This window comes from Penicillium atrosanguineum (assembly GCF_028827265.1).
Source record: "Penicillium atrosanguineum strain IBT 20685 chromosome Unknown utg000002l_segment0_segment0, whole genome shotgun sequence".
NCBI lineage: Eukaryota > Fungi > Ascomycota > Eurotiomycetes > Eurotiales > Aspergillaceae > Penicillium > Penicillium atrosanguineum.
The window spans coordinates 3,493,248-3,508,219 of record NW_026623134.1 but is presented as its reverse complement, the minus strand read 5'-3'; the positions used below and the strand labels follow the sequence as shown (position 1 = coordinate 3,508,219).

Here is a 14,972-nt window from a genome sequence, read left to right as displayed (position 1 = left end):
TTTATTGTAATTCATGAAAAGGAATTCGAACCCTTCGGGATACATGATCCATAGTTTCTTCAAAGGCCTGTAGCATAAGCGAGGCGACGCAAACTGCTCCAAGTATTGTCTCTGCCATATAGGGTCACCCAATTGGGCAAACATCCGACCAACCAGATGGCCACGAAAGTGTGCTTCATAGTGCGACGGCGAGTTGTTTGACTTTGCTATTATTAGGCCTCGGCCAGAATGTGGGATCAAGACTAATCTTACAAGGTTACCCTTCTAAAACTACCAATAGTAGCAAATCAATCTGTTTCGCAATACAGCAAGATCCTGACGTGAATTTTAATCTCTCTCCGTCAAATCTGAGACGCTAAAGGTCAAATGCCGTTTCTTATCATCAAATATTAAATCCGTTCTATAATATTGTTGTCTAATTAATATTGATCGTTTTATTCTATTCTAAATTGGACGAGTGAACGATCAAACTTCGGGACTGTCGGATATGGGATTTAGTATACCTCAATCATGCTATTCGCTATTGTATCTGGATGATTTAAAAAACATTCATGATCAAATTCTTTCCTGAGACTTGTACCTCTTACTCAATCTATGGGAGTTATCTCTATCCCGAACTACAAGGAACAAGATACGCCCCCGCGGGGACTGTACTCGCATGTGTTGTGGGGCCTGTGGGGTATTGATGTTGGTAATCAGTATGTGTTGCGGAAAGAGAACCGGAAGTAGGAGAGGGAGAATGGGCCGGGGGTGAGGGACTCAGGTATATTACGTATAGTAGCGTTATTGGATGACTTAAAAAGGCTGGAACGAGTGGTCTGCGTCTATAGTGAGTCTCAATCAAGATTTGGAATGTTTTGGCATGTCAGAAATCGACTCGGAGTTCTCTCCGTTCAAGATGAGGTTCTCCGGACACAGATAAAGCGTGTTCCTCGCATTCCATGTATAAAGGAATCCCTCTTTTTTCCACCGTCGTACATCATTATCAGGGCACGTTAAAATGGAGTCTACTTCTAAACCTACTGTCCTACACATAGGGGACGCCATCAAGTACAACCACGACTTCTACAACACTGAATTTCTACCTCTCTTCAATGTCATCCAACTCACAGAGACAGACCGTGTAGGGTTTATAGAGGCCCTCAAATCGAAGAAGTAAGCCTGTCAATCATGAGCTGTCTATGGAAAAAGTCTGACAATTTTCTCAGATACGGTAGCTTCTCCGCAATATTCCGCCCTCATTTCCAAACAGGCGGCTTTATGGGCCAGTGGAACACCGAACTGATCTCACTACTACCCTCAAGTGTCCGCATCTTTGCATCAGCTGGTGCAGGCTTCAACTGGGCCGACGTGGACACTCTCGGAGAGCGAAAGATCTGGTACACCAATGGCGCCGGCGCATCAGACGAGGCCGTCTCCGACACCGCACTATACATGATTCTCAGCGTATTCCGAAACTTCACCCAGTCCCAGTTGGCAGCTAGAACTGCGGATCCCGAGAAATTCATGGAGACTCATAAGTTGATTGCGACGATTTCGCATAACCCGCGCGGCCATGTGCTTGGTGTCGTTGGGTTTGGAAATATTAGTAAGAAGCTGGCGTTCAAGGCACGGATGGCGCTTGGAATGAAGATTCACTATTTTGATATTGTGCGAGCGGATGCGAAGGAAGAAGAAGAGTTGGTTGCGACTTATCACGATTCTTTGGATGGGCTGTTGAAGGTGGCTGATTGTATTTCTTTACACACGCCACTCAATAAGCATACGCATGACATGATAGATTCAAGGGCATTGTCCTTGATGAAACCTGGGAGCAGGATTGTTAACACCGCGAGAGGGCCGGTTGTTAATGAGGAGGCTTTAATTCGTGCTCTTGAGACTGAACACCTTTCTGCTGCTGCGCTGGACGTGCATTATCATGAGCCACAGGTGTCGCGGAGATTGGCGAGTATGGAGAATGTCACGCTCACTACGCATATTGGTGGAGGGGCTTTGGACACAAGAATCAATTTTGAACTCAATGCTATGCGTAACATCATTGCGGTGGTGGGACCGGATGGTGGGTTTGCAGGGGAGCCTTTGACACCTGTGAATAGAAAGGCATTTGAGACAGCAGGGTAATATACTTTGACGCGCCTGGCGATGAATTAAATATATGAATGCATTTCACGATCAGCTGAATTGATATTCGAGGATGGTTGATACACGTTACGTTTGTTTGATTCTGTTATATAATCCTTACGCATCACAAGATTGAGAGTTAATCAATTACCCTCTTCACCGCCAGCAAGGTTGGCTTCATCTTCAGATCCGGACTCGACTTCAGCTAAAGCTTCTTTCTGAGACTTTCCGGTCTTGACCTGTTCGGCTTCCTTTTTCTCGGCATTCTTCTCGTTGGGAGCAGCCACAATCTCTGCCGCTTCAACTCCGCCCGAGGTAACATAAAGGAAGTAGTCACCAGGGAAGTGATCAATGTGGTTGAAAAACGAGCCAAATCTGTATCTTATGTCAGTAAATCATACCAGAGTAAAGTGAGGTGGTCACTTACGCTGCGGACTCTTCTTCTTCGCGGAAGATGCGGTCATAAATCTCTCGCTGCTTGAACTCTTCCATCTCCTTAGTGAACTTGTCAAATGCAACACGCTCACGGCCCAAGCCCTCTGCCTTTTGGTTATAGCTGTCGAAGATGGGGCGTTCGAGTAAAAGACCCAATCCAGGGGCCTTGGGAATGGCGATGCGGTGAGGTCCGTAGGTGTCCTCGATACGGTCGGCAGGACAGCCGGAGCGAACGACTAGGGTGGCCATGGCTACCATCTTGCGGATCTGGTGCATCATGAAACTCTGGCCGTGCACCTTCAAGCTAAGCCACTCAGTGCCATTGATAAGAATTGGGTTCGGATTGACATTGAATGACTTGATATGACGCTTGGCAGATGGGTCCTTGTGAGTCTTTTGGATAGTGTAGTTGTGGAAGTTCTTGGTGCCGACGTATTGGTCTAGGGCCTCTTGCAAACGAGCGACGCGCGAGGGAGGAGCACGATATGTGCGTCTGGCAGCAGTGTAAGCTGCCTTGATGGCTTTGATGGTATCGAGGGTCTTTCGTTGGCGAGGATCCATCACGAATGGCTTCTTCTCTGTTGTAGGCTCTTCGATATTCTCTGGAGCTGCGGGCGTCTGCTCCTCCTCTTCCTCCTTGTCCGTGGGCTCTTTGCTCTCCTCGTCGAGATAGAGGGACTTTTCAACGACCTGACGAATATCCTCGGGGACACTCTCCAGAATGGGCTTGATATACTTTTCGTCGACATCCGCCCAGTAACCTTCGACATCCGCTTGCCTGGCGTTCACAGCATCCAGGTCGCCCTTCTTTTCGGCGAACTCGACGATCTTCTTGCCAATATAGGTGCTAGGGTGGGGAGGCAAAAGGCAGTGACTGGGCATCAAGTACTCGTAAATACGAGAGTCGCAAAGCTGGTAGCAACTAAAGCCGCCAGTAGTGTGCTCAAACCCCCAGACGCGAATTTGAGGGCTCAATTTGTCGTTGATCTTCTGGACGATATCGGGGTCATCGATAATCATCTTCAATGACACAACATTTCCGGCGGCGTGCACGCCCTTGTCGGTACGAGCGCAACGCACGAATGACGACTTCTTAGGGTCTGACGCATTAGCCTTGGAGATAGCCCCAGTTGCGACCAAAGCAGCAAAGAGATCGCCTTCAATGGTCTTCTGATTTTCGTTTCTATAAATTCTCAGTCAGTACACAACATTTTCGTGAGAATGATTCAGAGGTCCGTACAGCTGCATGCCATAATATCCAGTTCCAGAATATCCCATCATGAGCGCAACCTTCTTCTTCGGCCGGCGCTCCTCATTGGCAATTTCCTCCTTGGTGAACTCGGTCGCGTAGATAGGCGCCTTGACTTCCTCGCCGTTTTCAATCTTCCGGCGCTTGGCCTCGGCTTGTCGCTCAGTGCGCTCTCTTTTATCTATGGCTTGACGACTTCCTTGGTTAGCCGCTGAGGTCGGCGCTGACAGGGAAACCACATAACATACCTCCATTCTGACCTTCCCATATCGCGGTTCTTACGCCTTCCACCAGCTCCGCCTTCTCTGCTTTTGTCGTCGGCCATTGTACCCGGTTGAAGAACTCGGATAGCTCGATGCGAGGGTTGGATTTGTTGTGAAAGGTTCGGGAATTCGATCGAACGGTTAATGGGGCAGTGATTGGGCTTCTAAGGGAGAAGACACCAGCGAAAGGACGCGAAATAGCAAAGGCGCGCATGAAATCGACTCAGTAGAAAAACGAAGATCTTCGATGCGCCGCGGAGGTTTTTGACGGCGGAGGTCACTAGTCCCAATTTGGTTAGTCTTCATTTTTCTGCCTCAGGCGGAAACACCTCTTTCAATTCGCGCGAGCTTTGGTTCATTCACTTCAGCTTTGCTCATTTCTTTCGCTCAGCGCCCACAGCGCTGTTTCATAGAATTCACATCGCACTGAATTGTGATGATGATTGCTGTCTCTCCTTGAACCGTTCATTTAGAAGCTTCGTCTTCCCAATCGCCCGTCGTCGACCCCCCAGCCATTCCGGCCTTCGAGCTTTCACAGCTGTCGCAATCATGGATCTCGCCAACACCCTCATCCGGAGTGTGGTGCGCGCCTTCTACGAGACTCGCCACATTCTAGTCGTCGATGCGCTCTTCTTACACTCAGTGTATGATACTTTTTGAGAGAGGATATAATGCGCAGGCTGATCTGACACACTTGCTACAGTCTCCATGCCGAGGACCTCGCCTTTCTGATGGGCATGCAGCAGAAGGATCTTCGAAAACTTTGTGCTCGCTTACGAGAGGACCGTCTCATCGGAGTGTATGCTTTACCTTGGCCGTGCTGCGGCGGGAACAATTCATCCGTTCAAGCTAACCTGGGTGGCTTTTCTCATCCGCAGAAACCAACGCTCCGAATTCCGGGACGGATCGACTCGTCCTGTCAATCGCGAATACTACTACATTCCGCTCCATCCGGTCATCGATGCGATCAAGTATAAGGTCTCCAGACTGACGTCCACGATCAAGGCGCAATACACCCCAAGCGAAGAGCGCAAGGAGTACATCTGCCTGCGATGCGGCACAGAATGGACAGAGTTGGATGTATTGAGTTTAGTCTCCGAGGAGGGGTTTGAGTGTCAAAATTGCGGTGCCATTCTGGAACGAACCGAGGACGTCAAGGGCGTGGAGGGAATCGATCGTACCGGCCACGAGAAGAACAGCAAGCTCATGGCTCAACTCGACAACATGCTCAAGTTGTTGAAGCAAATCGACTCTGTCGAAATCCCACCCAACGACTTTGACACTGCCTGGGATCACAAGGTCGAGGTTCCCCGCAACCAGCACACCCACCCGACCCGCCAGGCAATCTCCATACCCGCCAAGACACAAAACGTTACGCGCACCACGGCGAAGACAGACGCAGCCCAATTGGAGATCGCGCTCACTTCCAGCGAAGAGAAAAGTGCTGCCGAGCAGGCCGATGAGGCAGCTCGCAAGGCAGCCCTCGAGAAGCAAAATGCCCTTCCTCATTGGCATACTCATTCCACAGTCAGCGCAAACAACGCCGGTTCCACGCAAGCCAAGAACGAGGCCGGTGTCCCCGTCAAGCCCGAGGAAGATGAGGACCAAAAACCCGATCCAGATGCCTTGGACGACAAGGTTGCAGCCTACTACGCTGAGATGGAACGTGAACAGGCCTTGCAAGCCGAGGAAGACGCTTCCAGCGCCGAAGACTCGGATGACTTTGACGAGGAATTCGAAGACGTGGGAGTCTCCGGTCCCAGTGGTCCAGCAACCCCAGCCACAGGAGCTGGTCCTACCAGTGCCCCAACTCCTTCATCTGGTATTGCTGGTGTGAAGCGTGAACACGAGACTACTTCCAGCGCCGCTCCGTCATCGATTGGAACACCTACTACACCAGCCGACGACGGGCCCGCGATGAAGAGGATCAAGACCGAGCCTGGCACTGAGGAGCCCGCTATCAAACCTGATCCCGACGCAAAGGCCGAGCCTGAAATTAAAGACGAGGAGTCTGATGAAGACGAAGAAGAGTTCGAAGATGTATGACACCGCAAACTTGGGTCAAATGAGAAAAAAAAACAGGTCTTTGGACCAAGGCATTGGCGCTGGCGCTCGGAGGCTTTCTTTTGGAAATTTTTCTGTATCAACAATCTAAACTATCATTGATACTGGTAGAGAATGCTTTGACATGGTGAATAAAAATTTGATTATCTTCTTCAATCAAACAAATTTGTATTCGGATACATTAGAATTGGGCTTTTAGATGGAGGCTCTGGGGAGATGAATGGGCCATGTCAGTTATATTTCATCGCCCTCTCACCTGGCTATGTGACACACCTGAGCAGGACATAATGTCTCTCTTGGATTTCTGATGCTCGAAAGAACTTTGGTGTTGCACAGGTGGAAGTGTCTGGGTCCAGACATCTCAAGCACAGCGCCTACCTACAGACATCTCTACGCGGCAGATTACAGGGCCACGAAAGAACAAGTGCAATGTAAAACGCAGCTCAAGGAGCCACAGTATGCAAAAATATGAAATTTGAGAGTTATTGCTCTACCGGACGCCTTTTATTGTAACATCCGGAATACATGGAAACATGGGAACATGAATGGCGGGCCCACGCCCTCGGCCAAAAGCGAAAGCAACGCCTCCTCAAAAAATCACGCATTTCATGAAATCATAAGTGAGCTTGATCATGTCTTCGCTGAGGTCGCCAGTAAAACAAAAAGAGCACGCGAAGGGGAAAAACTGGGAATGAAGGCTAGGGAGAGCCGGCGACTCCCATTTCGGAGTCACTGGCTAATGCAGAGGTTGCTTCCCATTCGTCTGCGGAGGGAAGATCGGATTCTGGGGGCCCGGGTCAGATTCAAACTTCGTCGTTCCATTCGTTGTAGGGGCTCGTACCTGAGACGAGGTCGTCTTGGACTTCGACTGTTATGTCTTCGATGGGAGCGAGGATTGCTGCGGATGATTGTTAGTCCAGATTTCAATAAATAGATGGGAATGCGAGGGATAGAAAGGTATGGGCTAACGCACCATTGGCACTGTCCAGAGTCCGTCTATCTTCCTCGTCCTCATCATCGAAGTAGGTATCCTGGCAATGCTTGATGACCTCAATGATGCTGTCAACGATTCTAGATTCGACTTGTTGAACTTGGCTGTGGATGAATGACTTCTCAACTCTTTGGACACACGAAATCATGAGGTTGCGGCCTATCTGGTAGTATCGAGCCTGGGACTCTGTGGTGAGACCAATGTTCTCGTTGCTGAAAAGCAAGGTCTTGAGTATGTCCATGGTGCCCTGGCGAACCGATCGATCAGTGTCGATGAGGAGGGTCGGTGCCCAGCTGGGGATCTCATCTTGAACGATTGCCGAAAACCAATCTTCTCCCAGGCGCAGTCTTTCGTTAGATGTAGTGCAAATCCGGGTGAAGAATTCTAGATGATCAACACTCGCGCGGCCGTCAATCGATTCAACTCCCTTCGCGACAAATCTGATTATGTCTGCGGCATCGGCCTTCCCTGGACACCATTTGCAGAACATGCATGTCGCCTCCAGGAATGGGATGCTAAGGTCGGCAGGTGACAGTCGCAAACCGACTTGCAGCGCTTTGATAATGTTGTCAAGGAGACCTGCCTGGGGCTCTGATTGAAGCAAAGCGGCAATAATCGTGTAGGAGGCCTTTGTGTTACCGAAATGGTCATGTTGCAGAATCTTTTGCAGAACAGAAAGACTTCCATCTTCGTCGATGGGTTTGATGAATTTGTTTTCGGTGACGCTCAAAGAATACATGACGTTGCCCAACACATGCCGAGTCTCGTCATCTCGGACAGGGGGGAGCGCAAAATCGATTTTCTTGAAAAAGACTGCGCAGAGAGCCATCATTTTGAGATAGGAGAAGCGTCGGCCCTTATCAATCAGTCTGATGTAGTTTGAATACTTGCTTCTCAATCTCTTCCGGTCCTCTTGATCGAGCCAGATGATTTCCAGGCAGCGGACGAAGAAGCCATTCTCGAGCAAAAAGTCAACAGTTCCAGGTGACACCGCAATCATCTTAAGAAGAATGTCGAAATAATCATCCCAGACACGAGAAACGGTCTGAAGAGCAGGCCACAAATCCTCCAGTTTGCGAATGATGTCTTCCACGAGCCCGTCGAAGCGAACTTGCATGTCAATCCCTTCCTGTTCGTCAACACTTGGATCGCGAAGATAATTTTCAACTATGCCCATGGCGTCAATGAGGAACATGATGCCTTGCTTCCGAACTTCCGTATTTGGCATCTTGAGGACCAGGTTGCGCATCGAGGTTTCCTTCTCGTGAAACCATTGAAGTGCTTCGAGTGCCGCATGTACATTTCGAGAGATCAGATCAGAGATCTCGGTGGAAATCGCATCCAAGCATGAATGATCCTTGGACCGTGCAATCAGTTGCTCGTAGGTGTCCAATGCGACAGTTATCGCCTTCAATTCAAGATCGCGTTTTCTTTCGAAGTTGACTGCAAAGCTCTGCACATGTTGGAGCAGGCCCTGCACGAAAGATGCGTAGAGCGGGTCCAAAAGACAATAAGACCGGATGGTAATCTCATTGTTTCCGGCGATAAGGCTTGTCAAATCATCGGGTACCCAAGCTCGGACTGGATATCCAGGATTTAACGGCTTGTAGATCTCTTTGGACGCCTCCATTGTAGAAACGCGCTGATAGAACAGCATATAGGCGTTCCAGACCTTGTGCATTTGGCCACCCATTGTTCCACTCGGGCCTCCGAAGCACTGGTCTGCAATGGTTGCTGGGTCAAATGAGCTAACATCCGAGTCATTGAACTCGACCCATGAGGTTGAAGTTCCCGAAGAGGGTCTCTCCCGAGTGTACGAGTAGTAATGGCCCGACTCGGCCGTACCCGTGTGAATCAAAACACCGACCAGTTCGAAAATGTCCGGCTCGATGTGAGCCTCTGGGTCTGAGAGGTGCTCCACCTTGTAAGGAGTCATGTCGATCCGATCCGGGAACTGGAACTCATCGTTGATCTTGCTTCGAGTCAATGATACCATGTCGAAATCAAACCGCTTGAGATGGAAAATTAGGTCGTCGGGAACATGTTTCAAAGAGGCTCTGCAGATAGGTCAGAGAATGAATGTTGCCTGGGCTCTTCCCGGTAGCCAACTTACCGCTTCACAGCATCAACATGGCGGTTACAGCCCGTGCAGGAGTATTTATTTTCTAGTTCCCATGTTAGCATGTGTCTGGTTAGCAAAAGCAAATTTCACTAACCTCCTTGCATGATCTCTCCCTCGACGTATGCTTGTAAACTCTCCTCGAGGCTGGCCTTGCCCTTGATATCACATTGTATGGCAGAGAACGGTTCCTCTCTTTCCGAAATGTGGGGGCATTCTTGGGACTTGATTTGCTGAACGAGCTGCCCGCCGTAGAAGGATCTGAACTTCTTCTTTTCCTGTGGATCCACAATCTGAGCCTCCCAACGGTCAAAGAGCAAGTTGTAAAACTCATCGACATCCATCTGGATAGTGACATCGATTGCTTCGTTGTCGTAGGTTTTGATCTGCTCGACAAAGTCTGCTGGATCCGTATGTTTCGTAAAAGTGTCTTGCATCATTGCAAAAAGCTTTTGAGTTTCTTTGAGAAGTCTCTGTGATGAATGTGGATCAACCAGGTCAAGCTTCAGGATGAAATCTCGGAACTCGATGTTCATGAAAAGCTGGGTCATCAAGGAGTTCAAGTAACAGGTATTCGAGAGATTCTTAAGCCCCGCATACCCTGGTGGGGCTCGAATTATCTTTGATCGATCCCAGCTCGAGTTCGGGCCGTACGAAACATCTGTGAGACTAGTATCAGTAGGCTGTTCCGGGATTGAAAGGCGGATTGAACGAACCTCGAGGGACAACAGGCTCCAGCATATCAATAACTTGGGCAAGATTCACATCGTTGCGCTTGCATAGGAGGCCAACAATACTGTACAGCTTCTGGCGAGTGGGTGAATGCAAGACAGGAAGCTGCGGGGCCGTGAGATTCTCTATATCCGGCGACAGGTCTGGGAAGAGATAGATGCCCAGAATGTGCTCCGCGAGATCACTAGAAATTCAGTCCAGGGTACTTGGTTTCATATTCCGGAACACTTACCAGTCTCCCAGATCAACGTTAGCCTTCTCTGCCAGGTCAAGGCACAGCTCCAACAAAAGAGCAAATCCATGCATCAAGTGATCAATCGTCTCGCGACCGACAAACTACTATGATTAGCAAAAGCTCCATTTTTAATGAAAGGCATTCAATTACCTCTTGAGTGCGGTGCTGGAGCATGACCAAACTCCAATCCCTGAGATACTGACTGAAGATGATATCTCGGGGAGACCTCTCCGCAACCACACGGAAAACCCAGAGAGCAGTTGTGAAGAATTCCGCAGACTGCGAAGCAAACTCTGGAGCCTTCGGGATAGTCTTGAGGAAGGCATCCCAGACAGTAGCCAGCATGTCTATTCTGTCGGTACTTTCGGCAGGGGTCGGGCTTTGCGACTGTTCGTTAGCCTTCTGCACCTGCTTCTGCGATTTCAAAGGACCACATGTCATTTTGATCCTCTCTGCCACGTCGATGCGAACGGATGAGCGGCTTTCATTCAAAAGCAGCGACTGGATCAACTGGCCGAAGTGTGTTTCCTGTTTGACAGCATTCCAGAACTTGCTATCCCGTGTTGAGCCGTCGATGAGAAGGGCGAAGGGGAGACGAATAAGATTCTGATTCAGGACGCTAAAAGGAAGGCTGGGTGCAGACTGGGCCATCTCAATGAAACTCAGAAGACGCTTCACCAGCTTTGCCGGGTCCTGGACAAGTGTGGCGTCGTCGCTTGGAGAGCCATAGACGTTAAATGCCGCTTGAAGGGATTCAAGCGCTTTTGTGGCAAGCCAGAACTTGACGGAATCATGAATCAGGGATCCAGCAAACTCATCGGCCATCAAAAACGCCACAACTCTTTCGATGCTGTGCGACGCAAAGTCCCGATTGGGGATTGCCTCCGTCGATTCATCGCGCAGGCATATGAGCAGCACGTAGAAGGAATAAAATGCAATGAAGGGCGTAACAAAGGGGAACAATGTCTTTTCGTCGATTTGCTCAGATCTGACAAGATCGACAATGCGGTCGGGAGGAGGGAACACGGCGAGAAAATCAAATACCTATGTAGAAATCACGTTAGCATCCACCAAAGAACCAAAGCTAAATGACATGGCATACCTCGCGGGCGACATCCTCCTTGAGCACGAGGAATTCGTAAATCTCGTCGAAATGCTTCATAACTTCAAAGTCGACCGACGTAAGAGAGTGCTGGCCATTGTCACGCGCGACTTCCTGGGCATCGGGTGCCTTGCGGAGAATTAGAAGGCCCCCTTGGAGCTTTTTTATCTCTCCCACAAGAGCTCCCGGATCTTCGAGCAGGTTGAGCCGCTGGCCACCGCAGATTGCCGAAAACTTGGAGAAACCGGTGAGCTGGCAAAGTAACTCTACGAGCTCGGTAGCTGTCGAAAGGCTGCCGATCTGCAATACCTTGACACCAGAGTGAGCATTGCCGTTGAACGATTGCCAGGATAGCTCGACCGGATCACCTTTAACTGGGCGTTCTGGAAGACTTGGTGGAGATCCTCGAGGGGAAACGTATTGTCGGCGAGACCGCAGACCGTGAAGCAATCGGTAGAGGAACTGAAGCGAGCGCCTGAAACGCAGCTCTTCGGGACCGATAGCACCATCGATATTTTCTATTTCCATCGCAGAATCACCGTTCGTAGCGTGTGACGTCCGCAAAGCTGCAGCGGAGTTTTTGAGTTGCTCGATGCAACGACCTGCGATCGAAATATGTGTCGCTTCAACAGCAGACGGCGGTGAGTTCCTGATAATTGGATGATCCAGATATGTTTTGATGGCATAATCCGTTGCCTCGTTTTCGATAGTACCAGGGGGGGATGTCAAAATGAAGTTCCAGATGCGATCCATTCCCGGAATGGTCACAATCTCATTGTCCACAGCGGCGGGAGGCGGGTAAAAGCGAAGTTGGTAGGTGATGGACATTTTTGTAAAGGCAAGCAATTCCGGAGAGTAGTCTTTCGGGACTAACCCCGGCAGATATTCATGAATGCATCGATCAAGAAAAGGGTTGGCCTTGGTGCAGTGCGTTAAAGCAGTCGACATCATGCCCCAAACAGACTTGTGCCCATCAACTCCCAGTTTGCTTGACAAAAGAATGTCATTCCAGAAGGCTTTTCCGAGCTCGGGCGTGATTGTCTCCGGGGCCATGTCAACAAGCCGGAAGAGGAGCATAACGCGGGAAACAAGGCCATGGTGTGAAAATGCATCGGACAAATCGACTTGGTCTCCATTCACAGTGTGAAGCAGGTCAGTGATCACCAGTCGAGTCAAGTCATATTGTTCGTCGAGTTTGTAAATCTCTTGCGCATCTTGAATGGGGACGAGAGCATTCAGTACTTGGATACTACCCGCAGTGAAAGCATTCATCTCGGCGATATCAAGGATACAGCGTTCGTAGATTTCCGCCCGGTCCGTCCCGCTGACGCCAGCTCTGATGCAGCTTGCGAGTTGCCTGCTGCCGAGGTCCTGTAATTTCGTCCTCTGTTCATCGGAGAGATTGTCCGCTGCGGTGCTTTCTCGGATGAGACGCACGCAGAGCCACAAGGCGACCGCATTCACGCGGTCGAGGCCAGAGTTGTCATAGTACCCGGTTTCGCCAGGCTGGTGATACATTCGACCGAGCAGGATATCACAAAATTCAAGCACATTAGCATCAAACCGTTCCAGCGGATGCCTTAGGACCTTTTCGCAGATGTACAGCAAAGCCGGTGAGGCAGTGGAGTGCATGTAGAGCGTACGGGTGAGCATGGCTAACACCTCAGAAACGATCCTACTGTCCTGGCTCTCGGTCACAGCCTTCCAAATGACGTCTGTTTCCAGGTTCGTGTAGGAGCTCGCCACGACCAGGAATCCAACAATATTGCTGCTGCGGCAGATCAACTGAGGGTGAGATTCTACCCCCACGAGGTAATCCACGAACTTGTTGCTTCGGATATATCGGACCAGGTACTGAATTTCTGGTGATTTGACTGCAGTAGCATTGTTGGAGATGCGCTCGGCCCAAATCTTCACCAGGTGTGATTGCATTGTTTCCACACCGCAAACCCGGAGCTCCATGCGGCCCTCCATGATGTGCTTCTTCAAAACACCAAGTTTCCAGCCCCAGGAAATGATGTCAGTCTTGTTAGCAATGCTCGCACCTTCTGGAAGCTCAATTCCAAGGTCTTGTGCGATTCGATCGATGAACACAGGGTCAGATTTGCAGAGCAACATGTAGACACGGGGTATTTGGAGAAGCATATGTTCAGTGTTCTCGCTTGAAACCAGAGCGGATTTCTTTGTCACCCATTCCTGGTACTGGACATCAATCTGGCGGACGGTGTCGTATATGACCATTAAGAAAGATGAGTCGGCCGATAGGTCAGTACTGAATTCTGTATTTGAGTCCTGCTCATTCTGTGTCTTATCCGGTGTGCAGTCAGCCACGCTAGTGGCGAAAATCAGAACAGTTTTCAAAGCGTTCAATAAAGAAGGAGCTTTGAGCATGGTTTTCAGCAGAAGAGAAGTGTATTCTGCCACCACTGAGGGGGCATCGATAGGGGGAATGAAAGACCTCGCGCGGATTCGTCGTACTAAATCCACAGTGTTGGTCTTGTACTGTGTCTCTATAGCACGATAGAGAGGAATGTTCTGTGATCCCAGCAGCCACGCGAGAGGTGTTATCCAGCGTCGGGCTGGACTATCTGGCAGCTGAGTATCCGGCTCTTCGCCCAACCGGCGCATGAACATGATGTCTAGGCGAATCATGTGGACGGCGATTTTGACATAATCTATGAAGAAGTCCTCCAGGCCCTTCAATACCTCGCTTCCATCGTCAATAAGGAGCTCCTGCCTAATGTTCGGGTCAGCACAGAGTAACAAGCAATAGTCGAGGAAGGAATCATACTGTCTGCGGAGGAGTATTTCCAGAAGGAAAGGTAAGCGATTCCAGAATTCAAGATCTTCAGTAATGGCGGGAGCCGTCAATCGATCGAGATTCTTTGCGCAGTCGGCCAACCACACTTTCAAGGCAGTAAGTGCTAAGGCATCACGCGGGTCACCTGCTCACAATGTCAGTACCTAAAGGGTCATCTCAGTAGAGCCACAGAGTCACGTACATCTCTCGATCACCGCGATCATGTATTGCAAATTCTCAAATGCGGTCGCATTCTCCCGTACTGACGGGAAAGAGTCCAAGGGAGAGAGCGTGTCGTCGACCTCGATCACCTCAGGTTGGGTCTGGTCTCGTAATGCCTCGTCCAGTGGCCTCCAACTGGAGGTGTTTGGATCCTGATCCATATCCTCCAGCTCGGCGACTTCGATCTCAGGACTGTGTGCAGGAGAGGAGGAGATAGAAATGACATTGTCCGGGTTCGCGTCGGGGTCGGTGATAGAGTGAGGTAGAGGAGAGTCTGGTTGGAGGGACGCGGGTTCGATGGATTCGGAATTCATGTCGCATGTTGGAGACTTGACATTTATCGTCATCTTGCTGGGACGCGAATCTGGAGAAAGGTCCATGGCGGAGGCAGGCGCGGCCGGAGTGAAGGCAGCGTCGATGGACAAGCTCTCTCTTACGCGACTTCCACTGTCGAGACGCGGGCGTTTCCGGTGGCCCTCGGAGTCGGGGTCTTCCATCGAGCTGTGCAGACGCGTGGAGTCGCTCACGGGAGTGCCAGGCGTTGAGTGAGAGCTCTCTGGCGGGGGATCTGCCATAACATTTTCCTCGCTTGTTCGACTAGGTTGATACGTTTTGACGGTTCAGAAGGTGGTGATAGGT

At 50.1% G+C, this 14,972-nt stretch overlaps 4 protein-coding genes across 4 annotated transcripts; 2 read left to right on the top strand and 2 right to left on the bottom strand.

Moving 5' to 3' along the window:
* Positions 1–594: 594 nt before the first annotated feature.
* N7443_003091 (D-mandelate dehydrogenase-like dehydrogenase) lies at positions 595–2,121 on the top strand (the record flags this gene model as incomplete). Its single annotated transcript, XM_056883147.1, has 4 exons — positions 595–698; positions 804–829; positions 1,038–1,155; positions 1,209–2,121. The coding sequence occupies 4 exons, from the start codon at positions 595–597 to the stop codon at positions 2,119–2,121; spliced, it is 1,161 nt and encodes a 386-aa protein (XP_056744988.1).
* A 143-nt stretch (positions 2,122–2,264) lies between these two features.
* Positions 2,265–4,282, bottom strand: N7443_003090 (pseudouridine synthase PUS2; the record flags this gene model as incomplete). The annotated part of the gene is made up of 4 exons (XM_056883146.1): positions 2,265–2,496; positions 2,549–3,739; positions 3,797–3,986; positions 4,054–4,282. 4 exons carry the CDS (start codon positions 4,280–4,282, stop codon positions 2,265–2,267), a joined length of 1,842 nt encoding a protein of 613 aa, XP_056744987.1.
* Positions 4,283–4,617: 335 nt separating this feature from the next.
* N7443_003089 (putative transcription factor TFIIE complex alpha subunit) lies at positions 4,618–6,114 on the top strand (the record flags this gene model as incomplete). Its single annotated transcript, XM_056883145.1, has 3 exons — positions 4,618–4,712; positions 4,772–4,867; positions 4,947–6,114. 3 exons carry the CDS (start codon positions 4,618–4,620, stop codon positions 6,112–6,114), a joined length of 1,359 nt encoding a protein of 452 aa, XP_056744986.1.
* A 716-nt stretch (positions 6,115–6,830) lies between these two features.
* N7443_003088 (uncharacterized protein) lies at positions 6,831–14,908 on the bottom strand (the record flags this gene model as incomplete). Its single annotated transcript, XM_056883144.1, has 11 exons — positions 6,831–6,916; positions 6,974–7,030; positions 7,106–9,180; positions 9,237–9,288; positions 9,340–9,903; positions 9,959–10,158; positions 10,207–10,310; positions 10,360–11,253; positions 11,312–14,048; positions 14,103–14,256; positions 14,314–14,908. The coding sequence occupies 11 exons, from the start codon at positions 14,906–14,908 to the stop codon at positions 6,831–6,833; spliced, it is 7,518 nt and encodes a 2,505-aa protein (XP_056744985.1).
* Positions 14,909–14,972: the final 64 nt, after the last annotated feature.